Source organism: Balaenoptera physalus, assembly GCF_965194825.1.
Source record: "Balaenoptera physalus genome assembly, chromosome: 15".
NCBI lineage: Eukaryota > Metazoa > Chordata > Mammalia > Artiodactyla > Balaenopteridae > Balaenoptera > Balaenoptera physalus.
In genome coordinates, this window is record NC_138894.1 from 32420767 (window position 1) to 32441664 (window position 20898).

Sequence of the window (20898 nt, forward strand, 5' to 3'; positions counted from 1 at the left end):
AGAAATGGCACCAATGGAAAGACAGAAAGCAGTGAGGTCACCTGACCGCAGAGGCACACGATCACTCCTCCCCACAGCTCCGTAAGCTCTACTGCTCTCCAGGCACTCAGTCCCTCAGACAGGCTGTGGGCCTGTTGTGTGCCCAGCTTCCTGTTAGACACTTGGACACAAAGAACCCTGGCCTGGAGAGCTCATGATCTGAAAAGGGATACAGATAAAAACATAACAAAATCCTGCTAATAGTGGTTACTTATGGGAAAGAAGTGGAATAAGGGGTGGAGATGAACTTCTTTTCACTCTATATGGAAAAATGTATGGTTTCAATATAAGATAATGACTTTGTATTACTACCATATTTTTAAGCATGAAAAATAATGCAAAAGAAAATAATCATCATATCTACAAAATGCTACATAGAGTTACAGGAAAAGAAACAAAACTTATTCTGATTGAAGGAGGTCAAGGAAGACCAGAGAGGAGACTAAGCTTGAGGTAGGTCTTGAAGAATAGTTAGGAGCAGAAAGGGGAGGTGGGGAGAAGGGAGTGCTGGTAAGAATGGAGTCAAGGCTTCACGGAGAGAGTGTAGGGGAACAGGAGGGAAGCAGATGGGGTGAAGGTCTCGTAGCCATGTGAAAACCTTGGGCTCTGTCCTATCGGGGACTGGATGCCACTGATTTTAAGTAGGGAGGAACATGATCAAACATGCATTTGATAAATACACTCTAACTGGAAATAATGTAAATCTCCAACAAAAAAAGAACAGTTAAACAAATTATGGGCTATAATAAAATTATTACAAAGCATAAAATGTTTCAAATAGTTTTTATGCTATGGGAAAATGTTCACAATACAATGTTAAGCAAAATAAAGCAGGCTACAAACCTGTATATATAGTATGATAAACAATCTGGGGAGAAAGAAGTGTGTTAACACAGGTCTCTGCAAAATCCCCATAGAAACAGGACTAGGGTTAGTTATGTTTAGATGGAAGAATTATGAGTGACATTTGTTTTCTTCTTTCTAATTTTTTCTATATTTTCCGAAGTTTTCTATAATCTGAAAAAAAAATCATTGCTAATGATGTAGAGGCTCTGTGGGAAAGAGATTAGAGAAGATAAAGAGCAGAAGTGGGAGAAGAGCAGTCCTCCGAGAGCAGAGGCCAAGCCCGCAGCAAGGCAGCGAGGAGAATGGGCTGCAGAGCAATCGTGAAGGCGAGTCTCCGGGACGCACTAGCCGGCTGCATGTGCAGTGCGGGGTCACGGAGCTGGAGGCAATAGCTCCCCAGCTTTTCTAGCGGGTGAGTGGGTGGCCCAAGTAAGTGTGGGAGAGGAAAATGGGTAGTTCCACTTTGGACACAGTGAGGATAATCACTAACTGAAAACACAAAAGTGGAGGTCAGGAAAGAGACCAAAGAAGAACAAACATATATTTTAAAAAGTCACTGTTGATGAAAACCACACTGAGATAGCACATCAAATCTGTTAGAATGGCTATTATCAAAAAAATAAGAGATAACAAATGCTGGTGAGGAGGCGGAGAATGTGCTCTGTTGGGGGGAATGTAAACTGGTGCAGCCATTATGGAAAACAGTGTGGAGGTTCCTCAAAACATTAAAAATAGAACTGCTGTATGATCCAGCAATCCCACTGAAGGAGATGAAATCATGATCTCAAAAAGATATCTGCACCCCCACGTTCATTGCAGCACTATTTACAATAGTGAAGACATGGAAACAACATACGTGTCCATCGACGGATGAATGGATAAAGAAATAGATATATATATCTACATATAATGGAATACATATAATGGAAAATGTGATATATATACATATATATACATATAATGGAATCACCATAAAAAAAGAAAAAAATCCTGCCATTTGCAACAACATGTATGGACCGTGAAGGCAATGTGCTAAATGAAATAAGTCAGACAGAGAAAGACAAAACTGTATGATCTCACTTATACGTGGAATCTAAAAACATCAAACTCATAGAAACAGAGAACAGAATGGTGGTTGCCAGGAGCTGAGGGATGGGGGAATGGAGAGATGCTGGTCAAAGAGTATAAACTTGCAGTTTTAGGATGAATAAGCTCTGGGGAGCGAATATGCAGCACAGTGACTGTAGTTAACAACACTGCATTGTATACTTGAAAGTTGCTATGACAGTAGAGCTTTAATGTTCTCACTATAACAACAACAAGAAAAATAAAATGGTAATTATGTGAGGTGAAGGATGTGCTAACTAACTTTATTGTGGTAAACATTTTGCAATACAAATGTATGTCAAATCATCACATTACATAGCTTAAACTTATACAATGTTAAATGTCAATTATATCACAGTAAAGCTGGAAAAAAAGTCACAGTTAGAGAAGGGATAACAAAGGCCATTGGAAAAAAGACGAGTTATCCCAAGGAGAACATGTGATGTGAAGAGAAAATCTGCTTGGGCCAGGAAATGTTGTATTCTAGGGCTGGAAAGCTGGGAGTCGGGCTAATCAGAGTAGCCAGAAATTGCATTTTGTAAATGGATCCTTGAAAGCAATTACTACATACTATTGGAACTGTCTGTCTGTTCATGGTCTGGAGTCAACTATCTTTCATTTGTAGTACCTAGTCCAGTGCCTGGCACATACCCAAATATATGCATTAATAAGTTAGTGAAAACACTTCTATTAAAGGACACATTGGAAGAAACGCTTCAAGTTAAGAGAGTCAGGTTCTCTCTTCTCCAAATCTTTTCTCTTACCAGAAACGTTTAAACATCTTTGGTAGAGGTAGGTGATAGGAAAAGATGATGAGTAACACAGAGATCCAGAGCTCCAAGTCCTCCACATGATACAGTTGAAGGAGTGCTGGGTGGGGAGCCTGCTGCCGGACTCTAACCCCAGCTCTGGCCCTGACTTGCTGGCAACCTCTCTCTGGGTTACAGTTTCCTAAAAGTTAAAGGTAGACTAGATGATCTTTAAGATCCTATTCAACTCTATGATTCTCACATGGAAGTAGATGGCTTCTTTGAAAGGGGGCCATATCAGAAATAAAATGGAACAGAAGTACTCTAATGAAAATGTATCAATTTAAAACCTGTCTCTTCCTAGAAGATGGGTATTTAATCCACCCCTACAACTATACTTATATTTTAAAGCACAGATACCTTTCAGAAGATGCCCTACCTCTTGCAGGCGAGCGTCATAGTCCCATATAGCAAGGACCCCTCTTGCTGAGGTGAGAGTGCTATTAGCTGCCACACAATGAACACTATGTAACTGCCATTAATTAAATTTTGTGACATTCAGAATGAAGCAATAATTCTCAACGTTTTTGGACTTTCTACACCTTTATACTCCTAAAAATTGAGGGCAATTTTGGTGCGTGTGGATTTTATCTATTGATACTTACTGTATTAGAAATTAAAACATTTAAAAAGAATTTAAAAAATACTTATTTCACAACCTAAGTGTCCATCAACAGATGAATGGATAAAGAAGGTGTGGTATGTATATACAATGGAATACTACTCAGCCATAAAAAGAATGAAATTCTGCCATTTGCAACAACATGGATGGACCTAGAAGGTATTATGCTTAGTGAAACAAGTCAGACAGAGAAAGACAAATACTGTATTACATCACTGATGTGTGGAGTCCAGAAAATAAAACAAATGAATGCATATAACAAACCAGAAACAGACTCACAGATACAGAGAACAAACCACTGGTTACTAGTGGGGAGAAGGAAGGAGGGAGGGGCAAAATAGGGGTATAGGATTAGGAGATACAAACTATGTATAAAATAAATAAGCAACAAGGATATATTGTATAGCACAGGGAAATATAGCCATTAGTTTGTAATAATTTTAAATGGAGTATAACCTATAAAAATATTGAATCACTATGTTTTATGCCTGAAACTAATATAATATTGTAAGTCAACTATACTTCAATAAAAAAAACTTGTTTCTTAATTTATTAAAAAAAATAAGCCTGTTACATGCTAACATATAAAATAAATATACTTTCCAAAACAAAAATAAGAAGAGTGGCATGTTATACATATTTTGCAAATCTCTTTAATGTCTGGTTTAATAGAAGACAGCTGAATTCTTATATTTGCTTCTGTATTAAGTTTGCTGTTATATGTTGTTCTGGTTAAAGTGTACATTAACAAAAATCCAGTTTACACACATATGTAATTGGAAAAGAAAAGAGTATTTTAATATTCTTTTCAGATAATTGCTGATTTTCTTTTTTTTTTGGCTGCTCAGCTTTCGGGATGCAGGATCTTAGTTTCCCGACCAGGGACTGAAACTGCGCCCTCAGCAGTGAAAGCGCCAAGTCTTAACCACTGGACCACCAGGGAATTCCCTGATTTTCTTGATACTATACCAAATCTTGACAAGTGGTAGTTTAAATGTTGACACATTTACTTATATGATATGAAAAATATTACAATTATTTATGTCACTGCTGATCTCATCAGAAAAGTCTAAGTACTGGGAGATAGTCAATCTCATAGTGGTAGACACAAGTTTTCTAGAATTCTATTCTTTGCTCTTTGGCAATAAATACTGTCAGCTGTTTTCCTGGAGAAGTGACAGATTCACTTCCTCATTTTCAAGAAAATATCTGTCATATACCCAATTTGGAATAATTAGTTTATCAGTCATTCTTTCAAGTAAAAGCTATGTTCCATGAAAAAGGTAGCTAGTTCAGCTCACTACACAAACCAAGGCTTTTCCTTGAACCAATCATCGTATCTTGGTATGCAGCAGAAGTGCTTTATGTGTACTTCCATTACACTGCTGCCATGTGGCTGTGAAGAATAAAATGCCAACTAGACTAGCACAGTTTGGTCCACTGTCTCAAATAGTGCTAAGGCATCAGCAGTTTCAGTCCTCCCTTCATTACTTTTGCATCATCTGTACAAATGTCAATATAGATAAAAAGACACATAATATCCTAGTATTATTTTGAAATTTGTTTTGACCTGGCAAATCCCCTGAAAGGGTCTCAGCAGCTTCCAGAGGCCCATGGACCACACTTGGAGAACCACTTGATTAAAGCATCCCTTTGAAATACCTATAAGGAAATGGTTTACTAAATGGAGAGTAAAAAGATTTCAAGAGGAATGCTTTAATTACCTAAGATAAATTGTTTTCAAGCACTATGCCAACTATAAAACTGTTCTTATTAAAGGAAGTCTCCAGTGAACCCCTAAGAGGTAACCAACCATTAACTTAGTTATTCTATGGCAGTCTCATGAGCAATATATGCATATCTCTAATTAATTAATTGCTAATGAATGCAAAGGCACGAAATTTAAAAAGGTAAAAAATTAGTCTTTTTCCAACCTCTGTACCCCAATCACTCAGTTCCTTGTCCCAAAGGCAACAACTATTACCAATTTTTTGTGTATCCTTCCAGAGATAGTCTATGCATGTACAAGTATATGCATCTATGTAAGCACAAATACTTTTTTATTAAAGACTATAAATGGTGGCAGTGTACACATGCTTCTGAAACTTGATTTTTTTTTTTAAGCCTAATTTACTGTGTCTTGGAAACCATTCCCCTATCTCTCATTGTACTGGATACAATTCCTAGTAAAAGGATTGCCTAGATGTAAGGTCTCAGATATTTACTTTTATTTAAAAATATTTTTTATTTATATTTGTTTCTAACAAACACAAGCCTGATTAAGGCAAGCAAATTAGTGGCGATTCTTTGTATTTTTTATATATGAGGCATCCATACCATGATCTGCTATTTTTCATTTCATTTTTAGTGCCATAAGTGAGAAACTATTTTTATAACTAATTTTCTCATAATGTATTGTTTTTTGGTTTTTTTTTACCTCTCATAATGCTTTAACTAGAGCATAATGCCTTTATTCTGGGGCCAAGCTATAGCTCCTGACCATTTGGTGGCCTGATTTATACTTTTATAGTTACTTATTCTTTTGGCCTTACCATTTAGATCGCTGAATCATTTCCTTCTTTCCAACAGGCCTTTTCTTTTGGGCAGCCAGGAAGCCTAAGCAAAAGAAGAACAGGTTTTTTTAATGGATTGTGTCTTTTTTTTTTTTATTAATTGAGGTATAGTTGATTTACAATATTACATAAGTTTCAGGTGTACAACATAGTGATTCACAATTTTTAAAGGTTATACTCCATTTATAGTTATTATAAAATATTGGCTATACTCCCTATGCTGTACAATATGTCCTTGTAGCTTATTTATTTTATCTCTGAATCCCCTACCCCTATCTTGGCCCTCCCCCCTTCCCTCTCCCCACTGGTAACCACTAGTTTGTTCTCAATATCTGTGAGTCTATTTCTTTTTGTTATATTTACTGGTTTGTTGTATTTTTTAGATTCCACATGTAAGTGATGTAATACAGTATTTGTCTTTCTCTGTCTGACTTATTTCACTAAGCATAATACCCTCCAGGTTAATCCATGCTGTTGCAAGTGACAAAATTTCATTCTTTTTTATGGCTGAGTAGCAGTGGTGTCACCCATACCAGCCCCTAAAAACTGAAGGACCTGTGACTTGATTTATCTCTCTGTTTCCATACCAGCCCCTGAGAGCTGAAGGACACTTGCCCTGATTTATCTTTGTGTTTGTTTCAAAAGTACCTGCAATTTGGCAGAGATGTTTTGCAGCTGTACTTTGAGAGATACATGCTTTGAGAGATATATAGTGGTGAACTCCCCCAAACCGGTTCTGACTTGACCATAAGAACAAGCGTGCATGGATGAAACCTGGAAGTGTCCAAAAGTTACCTTTGCTTCATTACCATGCTATGATCTCTGCTCAAAGGGGGCATTTGTACTCTGCTAGGCACAATCTGTGCCATGTGCGAAGGACCATGGAAGATTGTGCATGCCTTGGCTGCCCCCGGCTGCCCCTGAAAATCTCCACCCCTTTCCTTAAGCCCTAATGATCTATCTGCCTCCTAACCCTTAAAATCCCTTACTCTGCTCCCTTCAGGGAGAAAGTATCTTTAGAACATGAGCTCTCCTTTCTCCATTCCTTGATCAATGAATAAAGTCTATGCTCTGCTATGTTGAACCTGGTCTCATTCAATTGACATTTGTGACTCTAGGCAGAGGACCCATTGAGGGGTCCCCGACACTTAGGGGATCAGTAACGGGATAGTGTCTTAATAAGGAAGGGTGTGTTGCTCAAGAACTGTGAGAGGGAGCTGCTAGGACTTTGCGCCCCTACCCTGAGCTGGCAGTGCTGGGTGGTGAGTAATGGCCAAGGCCAAGGCCAGGGTTAGACTATGATGACTATGATAGCAGCCTGAGGCTTCTGAAGACACAACACTGTGGCACAGACTAGACAGTGTGCATTAAAACACTGACCAGTTTACAGGTAAGGCTGTGATGAAAGCATTAGGTAGTACTTTATAGTTTTCACAGATTTCACATATTATTTTATTGAGATCTTACATCTAGCATAATTGTTAAGAGAACAGACTCTAGCGCCAGCCGACCAGGGTTCAAATCCCAGTTTAACAGGTGTGTAAATCTTGGGCAAGGTACTTAATCTCTCTTTGGCCCAGTTTTCTCATCTGTGAAACAGGGATATTAACAGTATCACCTCAGAGAGGTTCTGTAAGCATTAAACAAGAACAATGTCTGGGCAAAACATAAGGGCTATATAAGTATTTATTATTATTATTATTATTATTGCTACCCTATGAGGAAGGCAAGCCTGGAATCAGCCCCAAGCCCCTCAAAACATTATACTTTTGGAACTAACTTGCTCATGGTGACAGAGCTGGTTTTTAAAAACACCATTCTTGGGAATTCCCTGGCGGTACAGTGGTTAGGATTCCGTGCTTTCACTGCTGAGGGCCCGGGTTCAATCCCTGGTCAGGGAACTAAGATTCCACAAGCCACGTGGCGCCCCCAAAACAAAAACAAACCCAAACACCATTCTCACTGCACACTCTCATTTTTAAAGTGTAGTGACAGGGCAAGAGTAACTGGGCTTATTTGGATTGTGAAGGTGCTGAGAGCTAAATTGGGCAGGTTCTGCTACCTAAGGAGATTTGAGTCTCAACAAGCAAAAGGTCACTTTCTGCCCTGTAACTAGCCTGGCACTGAGCGGTGCTGCCTTGCATGAAGCAGACCTTGCACTCTCTACCAAGTAATAGGAAAGTGAACAGGAAGAGTATACCTCTCTTAGGGAGCAGGTGCGTGGCGTCCCGGTGGCCCTGCCATCCTCGCACAGTGTTGAACAGTGCCTCCCGTTCACTCTGTAACATGTTCTGCAGCTTCCTCTCCTGGACTATAAACTTCAGGCGCTTTATCCGTTCCCCAGAGCGGGAGATGAAGTCAGGTCTGTGAAGTTGCAGTGATTCCTGAGGAGGAGAAAAAGCCCCCAACCTCACATTAATGCTGTAGGCTTTTCTCCAAGGGCCTAGAAAAAACAGTACCTGCCTAACAGGTTTGGAAAGCCTGTTTGTAACTTATAGAAAATATCTAGAGTTGAAGAATTATCTAACAACTCCCTGTGCAGGAAAGCTCCAGTAGGAAAATCAGAGGGATCAAAGAAATGCCTTTGGAATAAGCCAAGAACTAAGACTGTGGCAATTACAGCTCTCCCCAGTGTTGATGGGATAAAGCTTGGCCCATTGTGCTATTTTTAATTTCCCTTCAAAGAAATACATCATTAAAAAAAAAATTTTCTGGACTTCCCTGGTGGCGCAGTGGTTAAGAATCCACCTGCCAATGCAGGGGACACAGGTTCGATCCCTGGTCTGGGAAGATCCTACAGGCCGCGGAGCCACTAAGCCCTCGTGCCACAACTACTGAAGCCTGCGCGCCTAGAGCCTGTGCTCCGCAACAAGAGAAGCCACCGTAATGAGAAGCCTGTGCACCACAAGGAAGAGTAGCCCCCACTCGCCGTAACTAGAGGAAGCCTGCGTGCAGCAATGAAGAACCAATGCGGCCAAAAATAAAATAAATAAATAAATAAATTTAAAAAACAAAACAAAAACATTTTCTTTAGCTCCCCAGGTACTTATAAAGAAGAGAGCCGGTGCCTTTAAAACCCTGTGTTAAGCAGAAATAGGAGTTATGTAAATGCAGGAACAAATATAAGGCTGACGCAAACATGAGGCCTCTACTGCACTCCACGTGCTGGTATCTGTCTACAAACCCAATGAGCAGCTACACAACATCCTCCCTTCTGTTGCCTTGCCCCCAGATACTGAGGGTGATGCACGATTTATAACGGCTAACAGTAAGGCAGCCTTTGATTAATGAGTGTGAGAACAGATGAACTGTGGAGGTGCTAGAAACGAGGATCACTTGACTGCACTTCAGAAAGCCAAGTCACAGGTTTAACTCTTTTGTATCCTGCCCCTTCCTCCTCCTTAAACATATGGCTAAAATTAACTCAATGTCATTGTACCTGTAGGGTTGCTCTCACAAATGGCTTCAGTGGATCTCTGCCTGGGCCTGCTAGTGAACTGCGGCTGTCCGTGTGCTGTCCTTGCCAGTTCTGTTCCTGTAGTGGCTCCCTCCAAGGTGTGGTGTTGGTTATTGGTGCAAACCAGGAGACACCAGGTCCATGAAACTTGGGCAGGTTTTCCTTCTTAGGACCAGACTTCACATTTTCCACAGGAACAAACCATGAAACTCCTATAGGAATTATTTTTAAGAAAAATAAAAAGATTTTTCACTTTTTTCATCAGAGACGTGCATAATATAGGCTCTCAGGGACTCAGCTGTCAGCGGCCACCAGGATGCCCTGGAGTCTGCTTAACTGCAGGTGGGACTCAGTAATTGTAGTGTTGGATGCAGTCAGCCCTCTGTATCCATGTACACGGAATCCTTGGATTCAGGGGGCAGTACTGTGCCATTTTATATAAAGGACTTGAGCATCCATGGATTTTGGTATTCATGAGTGGTCCCGGAACCAATCCCCTGCAGATACGGAGGGATGACTGTACTTTGAAAATTTGCCAAGGTGGTGCTGGGAAAAGATAGGGTCAACATTAAGTCATTTAGAAGCAAAGAATCTTAGCTTTGCAAAAGACTTGAAATTCACTAGTTTTTCTACTAAGAAAGCAGAATTAGAAACTGACCTTCCCAGCAGCTCTGCTTATTCTTCCTTAACTTTCTGTCCCCAAGATAATTGGTAAGGAGTCTTTTCTCTTCTATCTTTTCTTCTGACCAAGAAGTCACATCACTGTCCTCTTCTACTCTAGCCTCGCTAGAACTTGGAGTTGGGAAAGTCATTCCAACATCTCGAGTGTGTTTTCTGACACCATTCACAATCTCCAAGGTACCTAAGGGGAAAGATCACAGCTATCTCTGGGAAGAGCCTTGAGACTTGGTTGGCAGGTATATTCAAGTCAGTAAATGAAAACTTAAAAAAAAAAATTACTCATTTATTTTCTATTCTGCAAAGAAAAGGAATTGAGAAGATCTATAATTTTCATATCTAAATCTGGTAAAATAGGGAATTCCTGGCTGTCCTGTGGTTAGGACTCCACACTTCCACTGCAGGGGCCACAGGTTCGATCCCTGGTTGGGGAACTAAGATCCCACGTGCCACGCAGTGTGGCAAAAAAAAATAAGTAAATAAAATAAATAAATAAATCTGGTAAAATATTCAAAACAATCATTGAGACACATTTTTAACAAGTATCGTTATGTAAAAATATTTGTTGAAGATAGTGCTCTGAATGAATGCAAAAGACAATGCAAGCAGAGTTGAAAGGTGATATCAACTGTTTTGGAATCATATTATTGTACTTACTACATCAAGCCTCTTCAAAGTTTTATTGTAATTTCGGTATGTGAGATTTTATATTTCCTTATTTTTTAGAACAAGTTTGAGTTGTATTTTCTCTTATTGTCATCAGAAAGTATTCTAACTATGATAGGTAATATACATGTTTTTCTTATTATGATACCTGAATAAGGAAGGGTAGTTTCACTATTACCATTAGAGTTGGATTTTTTTATTCCACTTCAGTAAATGAAAAAAATTTAAGCCTTCAAAATCGCAGGCTACTGCTTCCTCTTGGGTGGGGTGAAGGGGTATGAGGGAGAGAGAAGAAGAGAGGGAAGACGAGGGTAGAGATAGAGAGATGGAGGGTGTGTGTGTCTGTGACAGAGAGAGAGAGGGAGAGAGCGTTTTCATTTGTCAGTTTAGATATTAGAGGGAAAGAACTACTAATATGGATTCAATGGGAAAAGGATTTCAGTTCTGGTCCCAAGTGAGAGGGACAGTAAGTGCTTATAGTCCTACTGGCAGTTACCCAGGTAAGGAAGAGGTTAACAGATGTAAAGACATGACTCGAAGGGAAAAATAATCAAGGGACAAGTTTATTTCTGTGTTATAAAGTCAAAAGATATAGGAAGTCATAAAGTGAAAAGCCTCCTTCCCACTCTTGTTCTCCATTCATTAAGTTTATAACCCTGTGATTCCAGAGAATTTTTTGCACACATTCAAGCAATTCTCTTCCTCCCTTTATTTTTTAAATACATGTAGTAGCATGCTATACACGATTTTGTACCTTGCTTTTTCTTTTTAACTATATATCTTGGAGCTCTTGACCTATTACTAGCAAGAGCTTCCTCATCCCATGTAGGCCTTCATTATATGGATATACAATAATTTATTTAACTATTTGGCTACTGATGGACATCTAAGTTGATTTTACTTTTCTGCTTATAATAAACAATACTCCAGTGGTTAATTCTGTACACTTGCCATTTTACACATATGCACTGTATATTTATAGGCTAAACTCCTAAAGTAAAAGTGCTGGGTCAAAGTAATTTTGATAGAAACTGCCAAATAGGGGTTGTACTCCCAACTTATATTCCTACTAGAATGTACCTATTTCCTTACAGGCTTGCCCACAAACTTACTATCAAACTTAGATTTTTGTCAATCTGATAGGTGACAAATGGCATTTAAGTATAGTTTTAATCTTCATTTCTTTTATTGTGAGGTTAAGTATCTTACCATAGTTTTAAGTGCTACCTGTATTTCAATGGAAATGTTTAAATTAATTTACCTGCTTGTATGCCCTTATTTAACATATGTACATTTTGCTTGTTGCAAAGGGTAGAGCTCGAGCTCCAGAAACTGCTGGTAGAAGACGAAACAGAGTCAGAAGAAATATGGTCTGTCACCTGGAAAAACAAGAGATCCTGTCATCATTACCTGTAGTCAATGGCACAGTTACCCAAGGGATAAGAAAATACTATCACCGAGAGCCCTTTCTAATTCAGTTCAAACTGTTGAGATGAGGTTGCCAGGAAGCTTGTGGCGATGTGAACATGCTACTGCACACTTCGGGATGGGGAGGGGATGCTGCTGCAGTTGGACACGGGCCTGAGCTGTTTTAAGAAGGCAGGACAGACTGGCTATGTTCCAGGACTTGAAAAAACTCTGAAGAGGATGCGAGACAAAGATTAGCCTGGTGTGCCTTCAGAGTGAAATTCTGAGTTGACATCAGCATAAAATTTTGATGAGAGATAAAGAAGGCAGGGGATAACTAAAGAGAGTGAGTGATGAACTGCAGAGAGTGCTTTCCAATAAGATCCGACTTAGAAACTTAAAGGGTAAATGCCAAAGACCTGAGAGGCGCCATGAGAAGTCCTGAATGAGTGGAATACTGCAAAAAGCACTTAAAGATTTGAGTCCAAAAGGTTGTTTTTAGCAAGTAGAGCAATAAAGGGAGTTGATGGTGGAGTGTTAGTGGATGACAAAGATTACCAAAATATAGTCGAACAAATATGATATAAAATAGTATTTCTTAAACTTGTTCATCAGAAAAATCTCCTGAGGAAGGGTCCTAACCCAGAACAATGAATTGGAGTTTCTAGGTGAGGGCTCTGGGCATCTATATTTTGAATAAATGTCAGGTGCTTGTCTACTTAAGCACATTTGGTAGAGTAAATTGAAGCCCAAGTCAGGAAAGGAAACAGAGTATCTGCTTCCCTGAACTAGATAAACTATGTTTCAGGGTCTTCAGGGAATTTGCAACAGATCCTGGAGGAGACGGGGCTGGCTATGTTACATGTCTGGGGACAGGAAATACTTCAATTTTCAAAAAGATAAGCAATGCAAACTGTGGGGTTTAATAATGATGACCTGTAAAATTCTAGCATGGATCACAAATTTGATAATTTGCAAGCATTTGGAGGTTAAAGAAAAGATGAGAAAATTTTAGCCAAGGTTCATTAAGGCTGGCAGAACAAGCCCTGCCAGGTTAGCCTTGTTTTTCCTAGTAGACATGGTCACAACTAGATTTGAATAAAACAACAAACTTTCTCATTACATACTTGAGGGCAAGATGGAGTTATAGGGGTTGAAGGATAAGTTGGTGGAACCAGCTTTCCCATATAATGCACATCTGGGAGGGCCGAAAGGGCTGTCAGGATCCCAAATAATAACAGGAATGACAGGCCAAATCAAACAAGGGATAACTGTAAGGCCCTACACAGCAGGCAGGAGGAATAGCAGCAACTCCGATGCAGCAGAAAAAGCTCTGAGTCGGGTGTCCAAAGACCTAAACCAGTCTCAGATCTCCCCTTTACTAGCTGTCTCTACTTGAGCAAGCCATAATCTCTGTGCCAGTTTCCCCATCTAGAAAAGGGAACACCTAAATTTCTGAAATTATAGAAGTGTTACAAAGAACAAATGATTTAGATTAAAAAATGTAAAAAGCTACTAATATAAAACTATGAGACTATGATGCTGTTAAATCAGTATGTATGAAAGGGTGGTGAGGAAGATCTGACTGGCAATATACTATAATTTTTCTGGAGCTGTTTTAAAAAAAAGAGAGAGAACACTTTATGCACTAAAATGGACTTTCAATATAGACTGTCAAGTACAAAAAACAAAGATTGCTGCCATTTTTGTGAAAAGGGAAGAAAACATATGCAGTTACTTTTTTATGTATAAAATATCTGTGAAAGAACAGAACCCAGATTGGAAAGGAAGAAGTAAAACTTTCTATTTGCAGATGACATGATGCTATCAGTAGAAAATACTAAGGAATCCGAAGTATTAGAACTAATAAATAAGTTTAGCCAGACTGCAGAATACAAGATCAACAAGATAAAAAATCAATTGTATTTCTATATTCTAGCAATGTGCGATCTGAAAATAAAATTAAGGAAACAAAATCAGGGAATAAATTTAACAACATAAGTGCAAGGCCTGCACACTGAAAACTATAAAACATTGGTGGGAGAAATTAAAGGTTTAAATAAATTGTGAGACATTCCACATATGTAATTTAAAAATGGACAAAATATTTGAATAGACATTTCACCAAAGAAGATATAACAGTGGCCAATAAACATATGAAAAGATGTTCAACATTATCAGTCATTAGGGAAATACAAATTAAAATCACAATGAGATACTACTTCACACCCACTAGGATGGCTATAATAAGAAAGATGGGCAGTACTAAGTGTTGACAAGGAAGTGGAGAAACTGGAACCTTCACAAACTGCTGCTGAGAATGTAAAATGGTACAGCTACTTTGGAAAACACTTTGGCATTTTCTTAAAAGCTAAACATAAACTTACCATATGACCCAGCAATTCCAGTCCTACATATATATGCAAAAGAAATGAAAACATATGTCCACACAAAAACTTTTACAAAAATGTTCATAGCAGCATGATTCACATTATCCGAAAAAAAAAAAAAAAAATCAAACAATCCAAATGTCCAACAACTGGCAACTGGATAAACAAAATGTGGTAGAGCCATACAATGGAATACTAACCAGCAATAAAAAGGAGTACTGGTACACACTATAACAAGGATGAATCTTGAAAACATCATGCTAAGAAGCAAGATGCAAAGACTAGATATTATATAATTCTATTTACATGAAATGTGCAGAAAAGGAAAAAGGCAGATTGGAGGTTGTCTGGGGCTGGGAATGTGGATTGATTGCAAACAGGTATAAGGGACTTTTCTGGGTAACAGAAGTGTTCTAAAACTGCATTATGGTGATGATTGCACAGCTCTGTAAATTTACTAAAAATAATTGAATTGTATACTTAAAATGGATGTATTTTATGGTATGTAAATTAAACTGCTACAAAGTGTTTTAAAAATCTCTGTAAAGATATGCAAGAACAAGTCACACTGAGTAGCTCTGGAAAGGAAAGATAGGTGCCTGGGAAACGGGAGAGGGAAGACACTTTATCAAATACTCCTTTATATAGTTTTAATTTTGTACCATGTATTATCAGTTTAAGAAATGAGAATAAACAAAACAAAAACTTATAAGGAAGAGTGTGGCAATAAAGGTTTAATGGCTTTGGTGAGTTCAATAGGAGTAAAACATATGTTAGGCCATAGAAATGTTCTAGCTTACAGAAAGGAAGATGATAAATCCTCTGTCACCATCTGAAGCACAACATGCTTAGTTCAAAGGGACATGCTTAAAAACAGGATGTCAACAAATAGACCCAGAAGCTGTCAACTTAGGAAAGGGGAGTAGAAAGGATGACCTGTGAGAAATGGTTCAAAGAGTGAAGACCTGAGGGAAAATACTTCAGGGAAGGAAGTGGGGACCTGAGAGGTAGAAGATTAGGTCTCTTTTGTGCCTTCAGAGAGCAGAACTGGAAGCAGAGCCAGGAAATCTAGTACAGGCAGATTTTGGATCTTTTTAAGTTTTAAAACCTTTGCCAGCTGGAGCCTTAGACAAATGAAACAAGTTGCCAATGAGCGGCAAGTGAGTGGTGGAGCTGTTGAAGCAGAGGCTGGAGCACCCTGTGGAGCAGAGGCCGCGGGAGTGTTGACGGTCCCTTCCGAGAACGAGTCTGAGAACCTCTGGCACTTCCAGAGGACATGGTATGCACCGCTGGGTGTAAAGCACACACGTTTACATCGGATTAAATGAGGAGCCTTGGTGTGTGTGTTTCTGCTTCTAGTTTCAATCTTTCTGATTAAGTTCATTCCTGCCTATAAAACGGTAAACATTTAAAAATAGAAAATAGTCTAAAAATAAATTCTTTCTCAACAAAATGTATCTAGTTAGCCCTCTAGGATGGTGAAAATCAAAAGGACAGACGACAACAAGTGTTTTCAAGGATGTGGAGAAATGGGAACCTTCACACATTGCTGCTAGGAATGCAAAATGGTAACAATACTTTGCATAACAGTCTGGTATTTCCTCAAATGGTTAAATAGAGTTACCATATTATCCAGAGTATATCCTTTCGTAGGCATATGCCCAAAAGAAATGTAAAATACGTCCACACAAAAACTTGTACGTGGATGTTCACAGCAGCTTTGTTAATAGTAGCCAAGCAGTGGAAGAAATCCAAATGTCCAGTAACTGATGAATAGACAAGTGAAATACGTATATTCATACAATGGAATATTATTTGGCCATAAAAAGGAAAGAATACATGTTACAATGTAGATGAACTCTGAAAATATTAAGTGAAAGAAGCCAGTCACAAAAGATCACATATTGTATGATTCCATTTACATGACATGTCCAGAATAAAGAAATCTATAGCAACAGAAAGCAGCTTAGTAACCACAGCTGGGGCAGGGGCTGGGGCAGGGGTGGGAGATTGGGAGAAATGAGTGACTGCTAATGTATATAGGGTGCTTATGGTAGGTGTTGAAAATGTCTTAAAATTAAATTGGGGTGATGGTTGCACAACTCTGTGAATATACCAAAACACACTTAACAGTACACTTTAAATAGGTGACTTTTATGGTATGTTAAAGATCTCAAGAAAGCTATAACAATGTGTTTATTCATGTACGCAAACTGAAATACATGTCGATTATGAAGCCTTATTTGGAGAAAAAACCTGCTCGTGCTCTCTGTTCTTATATCTTCTGTTACTGAATCAGGGGTACAAGAACAATGGAAGGTGACCAACAGCGTCATTTCCATTTAACAGTGGACAGTCCAAACAAAAATGTGGGCGCTGGGTATTGTACGTATGGTGCAGCGCTACACACACTACGGCTAGCGCTAAGTGCAAACCGTCAGAACCGTGCCGTCACGCTATTTTTACTTCCACAGATTCAGTCAATAACCACAATTCACAGGTCTGCACTGTGTGTGACAATTTGTGCTGAGGACCCACCATGGGCTAGAACATAGAATTGTTGCTGAATTCATTTACAGATGCTGTCGGTAAACCACAACAATCCACTTTCCTTAGTCCGTGGGAGAGTCTCAGGCATTTCCTCTAATGATCTCATCATCCCTTAGCGCCTGGATGTGAATCAACCCACTCTGTTCTCTGCAACTGGGCTTACACATAAAGATTGAAGTGACTACAAGTCAACTCACATTATCAGCTACCATGGTTTAAGCTTTCTGTTGTAGAGAGTCTTAAAAGGAGATACACACTGGCTGGCTTCTTCTGTTTTAATTTCTATTATTGTGAGAGTAAACTCACCTGTTAATGCCTTATTACAACTTGGGAAAAAGTAACTGCCACCATCTCAGAGATGTTTCAGGCTTTTTGTAGTAATGTTTAGTTTAATTAAAATCTAGGTGAAATTCATTCCCATATTCATTGATCAGACAAACCATCATAGAGACCCAGAAAAAAAAAAAAAAAGCTTTTCAATTAAATAATGACTTTTTAGGTGGAAACTGAGCTTAGGAAAACATATCAAATATAGGGAAAAGGATGTATTTTCTTACATCACCGTATACAGCTATTCTTCATGTATGAAGATTGTTATTGCTGACCTTCTGCCGGCAAGGTGCCTGCTGAAAGATGCTTTTCTTTCAGAAAAATGGGTTTATGCTAATTTATTTATAACCACTAAAGTTTAGGACCAGAGATACACATTGATAAGACAGAGTCAAAATTAGAAATGCAGTCGATGGCACCAAAAGACAGTCTTTTCTTGTGAAAAGTTTTTAGATATGCACAGATCAAACTGGCAACTGGAGTTTCAGTACTAAAACTTACTAACCAGTCTGCCCCCAAAATAACATTTTGACGTAGATTTAATTCTGAAAGGCAAGATTAGAACTTCTAAAAGCAGGAACTAAGGTGATAACTGTCTATTAGTCACCATCAGAAAATCAGAACTGGTCAATTATTTCTGCAAGTATGGTAGATGATAACTCTAATATATCCTCCCCCTCAAATCAAAAATGCATTGCGCCTGCAGAATGGTCCTCAGAAAATTTCTTTTCATACATGAATGAGTAAAGATTGCAGAGACATAACGAATCTGAATAATGCCAAAATTCAAAGTATGGCCATGAGACTGTAGAGTTAAAATGTAATGGAAGTACTTGTCATTAGAACCGAGGTCAAGAAACTAACAGGATGGTAAGGTTCCCAGATAGTGGCTGGGTTTGGGGTAGAAAAGAAAGAAAATCAAGAGCTAAAGTCCTCAATTAATATACAGGAAAAACTGGAAGGTTAGCAAATGATCATTAAAATCTTGTAGAGGGTCGTAGAGCTAGATGACATAAGTCCCAAAAGATTTTCTATCAGGTTTGAAAAATTATGGTCTGGAAGTGACCTCTCACTCTCTTTTCTTCTCTGCATTCTCTGAAATCTTTCCTCTTAGCTTTAGTATTTATGAGGATTATGATCACCTTTTTTACATGGATGGCTCTAAAATCTTTATTCCACTCATGACATACTTATGAGGTCATATGTATCGATGTTTTTAGATATTTTCACTTGGATGTTTTGATCTAACTTCAAGTTTAATAAATAAAACTCCTTCATATTTCAGTCAGAATTAGTTTCCTCTTCCAATCTCTCCATTTTGATAAGGTGTTTGCATAGTATTTTAGTTGCTTTGGGTAGAAATTTCAAAAGAACCACGGCTATTAATTACCAAGTCCAAGTGATGAGAGTCCAGCTTAGTTTCTTCTCATAAATTAATTGATGAATATCACTTTCTTATTTAAAAATCTCTACTGACAATTAGCTAAACATTTGGCAATAAAATTATATCTAGACACACAAAATAAATTCCATGTGGATTAAGTGTTTAAATGCATTGCCCTCCACCCTAAATAAGTATTAAAAAAAAAAAAAAAAAGGAGAATACTTTTTTATAATCTTGTGGTTGGGGACATCTTTCTTAGCATGGAAAAAAGAAATAAAGAAGTTGAGTACACAACAATGCTATTACACTATTAATACAATATCAATAATGCTCAAGAATTATAAGAAAAATTCTTCACAGAAAAATGGGCAAAGGATATAAGCAGCTAATTCTCAAAACAAGAAATGTAAAGAGCAATCTCTGAAACCTAATGTTTAAAAAATGCAATTTAAAGCAATTAGTTTTTTCACACATCAGATTAGCAAATATTAAAAAGACTGATACTACCCATAGTTGGCAAAAGAATGAAGAAACACATCCTCTCATACTTTTGGTGGGCATATATATTTGTACAAAATTCCTGGAGGGCACATAGTTAGAGGTGGGGAGGTCTACAGATTACTGACAGTCTTTTAAATTTCTATTATTAATGATCTACTTAGGATTTAAAACTTCTTGGTCAATTCTGTTAATTTATATTTTCTTAAAAAATCACCCATCTAATTTAGGTTTTAAAATATATCAGCCTAAAGTTGCATACAGTAATCTTTTTTTAAAAAAATCACTTCTTTGACTGTGGTTATACCCTTCCATACTATTAGTGTTGATCCTTTTCCTCATGGTCAGAATAACCAGAGATTTGGTCTTTTTTTTTTTTTTTTTTTAAAGAACCAGATCTTGGTTAAATCGATCAATTCTGGGGACTGATTTATAGAATGCTTATTTCAATTATTTCCCAGTTGAGTTTGTTGAACTAAAATATCATTGAAGGCTATATATTTTCCTCTAAGTATAGATTTAGTCACATCCCGTAAGTTTTGGATATGTGCTTTTACTGTCATTAATGAAAAAAAATTCTATAATCTCAATTTTGAGTTCTCCTATAGCCCAAAAGTTTAGAATGTTTTAAAATGTTTATTTAAGGAAAAAGTTATAGTTGTTAAATTCCAACCTTATTGTATTGAGGTTAGAGAATATTAGTTAGAAATGTTCTACTTTGGGGATTTATCAACATTTTGCCTAAATATACAGTTAATTTTTGTAAATATTCCATGGGCACTTGGAACAACTGTGGATGCTGTGTTTTGGGAATAAAATTTAATATAGATACTTTAAATCAAACTTCTTAATATTGCTATTAAAACCTTCCATGTCTTTTATCTGTTATATGTCAAAATCTGATAAAAACAATGAAAATATCCCATTCTTGTACTTTTGTCACGTTGTATATTGTAATTATGTCTGGATGAACATATGAGTGCACTCTAGTTGAAAGCACAGCAGTAATTTTGGAAGTCTCTGAAAGACACTTTCTTCCCTTGGAAATTACAGAGTGGAGATAGGATAGATTCTCAAGACAAGTAACATTTAATTAAAAGCGACCAAAAAACCCTACCTTTCCATGGTATAGAAACTTGTATTTCTAATCTGGAAAAACTATAAATTATTGGCAGAAAGGTGGAAGTATAGGAATTTTCATGCATTGCAGGTAGGAATATAGACTGGAAATTAATTTGGTACTAATGTAGAAAAGTAAGTATACATATAGCTTATGATCCAAGATTTCCACTTCTGGGTCTGTGCAACAAAGGTAGTCTCACAAGGTCCATAAGGCAATATGGACAAAGATGTGCACTGCTGGTGTTTTGCCTTGTTGGGAATTGATGGCGACCTGGGTGTCCATTACAGGGAAAGTGCATAGGTAAATTGGTAGATGCATTCCATGGAGTACTATGCAGTGATCAGAAACCTGAATTAGATGTATGTATAGCAATGTGATGAATCTTAAAAATACAAGCTTAGTGAAAATAACAAAAATAA

General features: G+C 37.8%; 1 protein-coding gene and 1 long non-coding RNA gene across 7 annotated transcripts in view; one reads left to right on the forward strand and one right to left on the reverse strand.

Moving 5' to 3' along the window:
* LOC309643942 (centrosome-associated protein ALMS1-like) overlaps positions 1-20898 on the reverse strand; it is a 77502-nt gene that overhangs the window by 1507 nt on the left and 55097 nt on the right. For 3 of the 6 annotated variants that reach the window (XM_082427126.1, XM_082427125.1, XM_082427124.1), the window contains 5 exons: positions 12059-12176; positions 10112-10315; positions 9436-9665; positions 8197-8380; positions 5976-6039 (listed from right to left, as the gene is read on the reverse strand). In XM_082427126.1, coding sequence (XP_082283252.1) covers positions 5976-6039; positions 8197-8380; positions 9436-9665; positions 10112-10315; positions 12059-12176 — 800 coding nt within the window. The remainder of the gene's footprint in view (positions 1-5975; positions 6040-8196; positions 8381-9435; positions 9666-10111; positions 10316-12058; positions 12177-20898) is intronic. The other 3 variants (XM_082427128.1, XM_082427127.1, XM_082427129.1) reach the window with 2 other exon arrangements.
* LOC309643984 lies at positions 4-4036 on the forward strand. The gene is made up of 2 exons (XR_014254178.1): positions 4-492; positions 1046-4036. It is a non-coding gene; the product is annotated as an uncharacterized lncRNA (long non-coding RNA).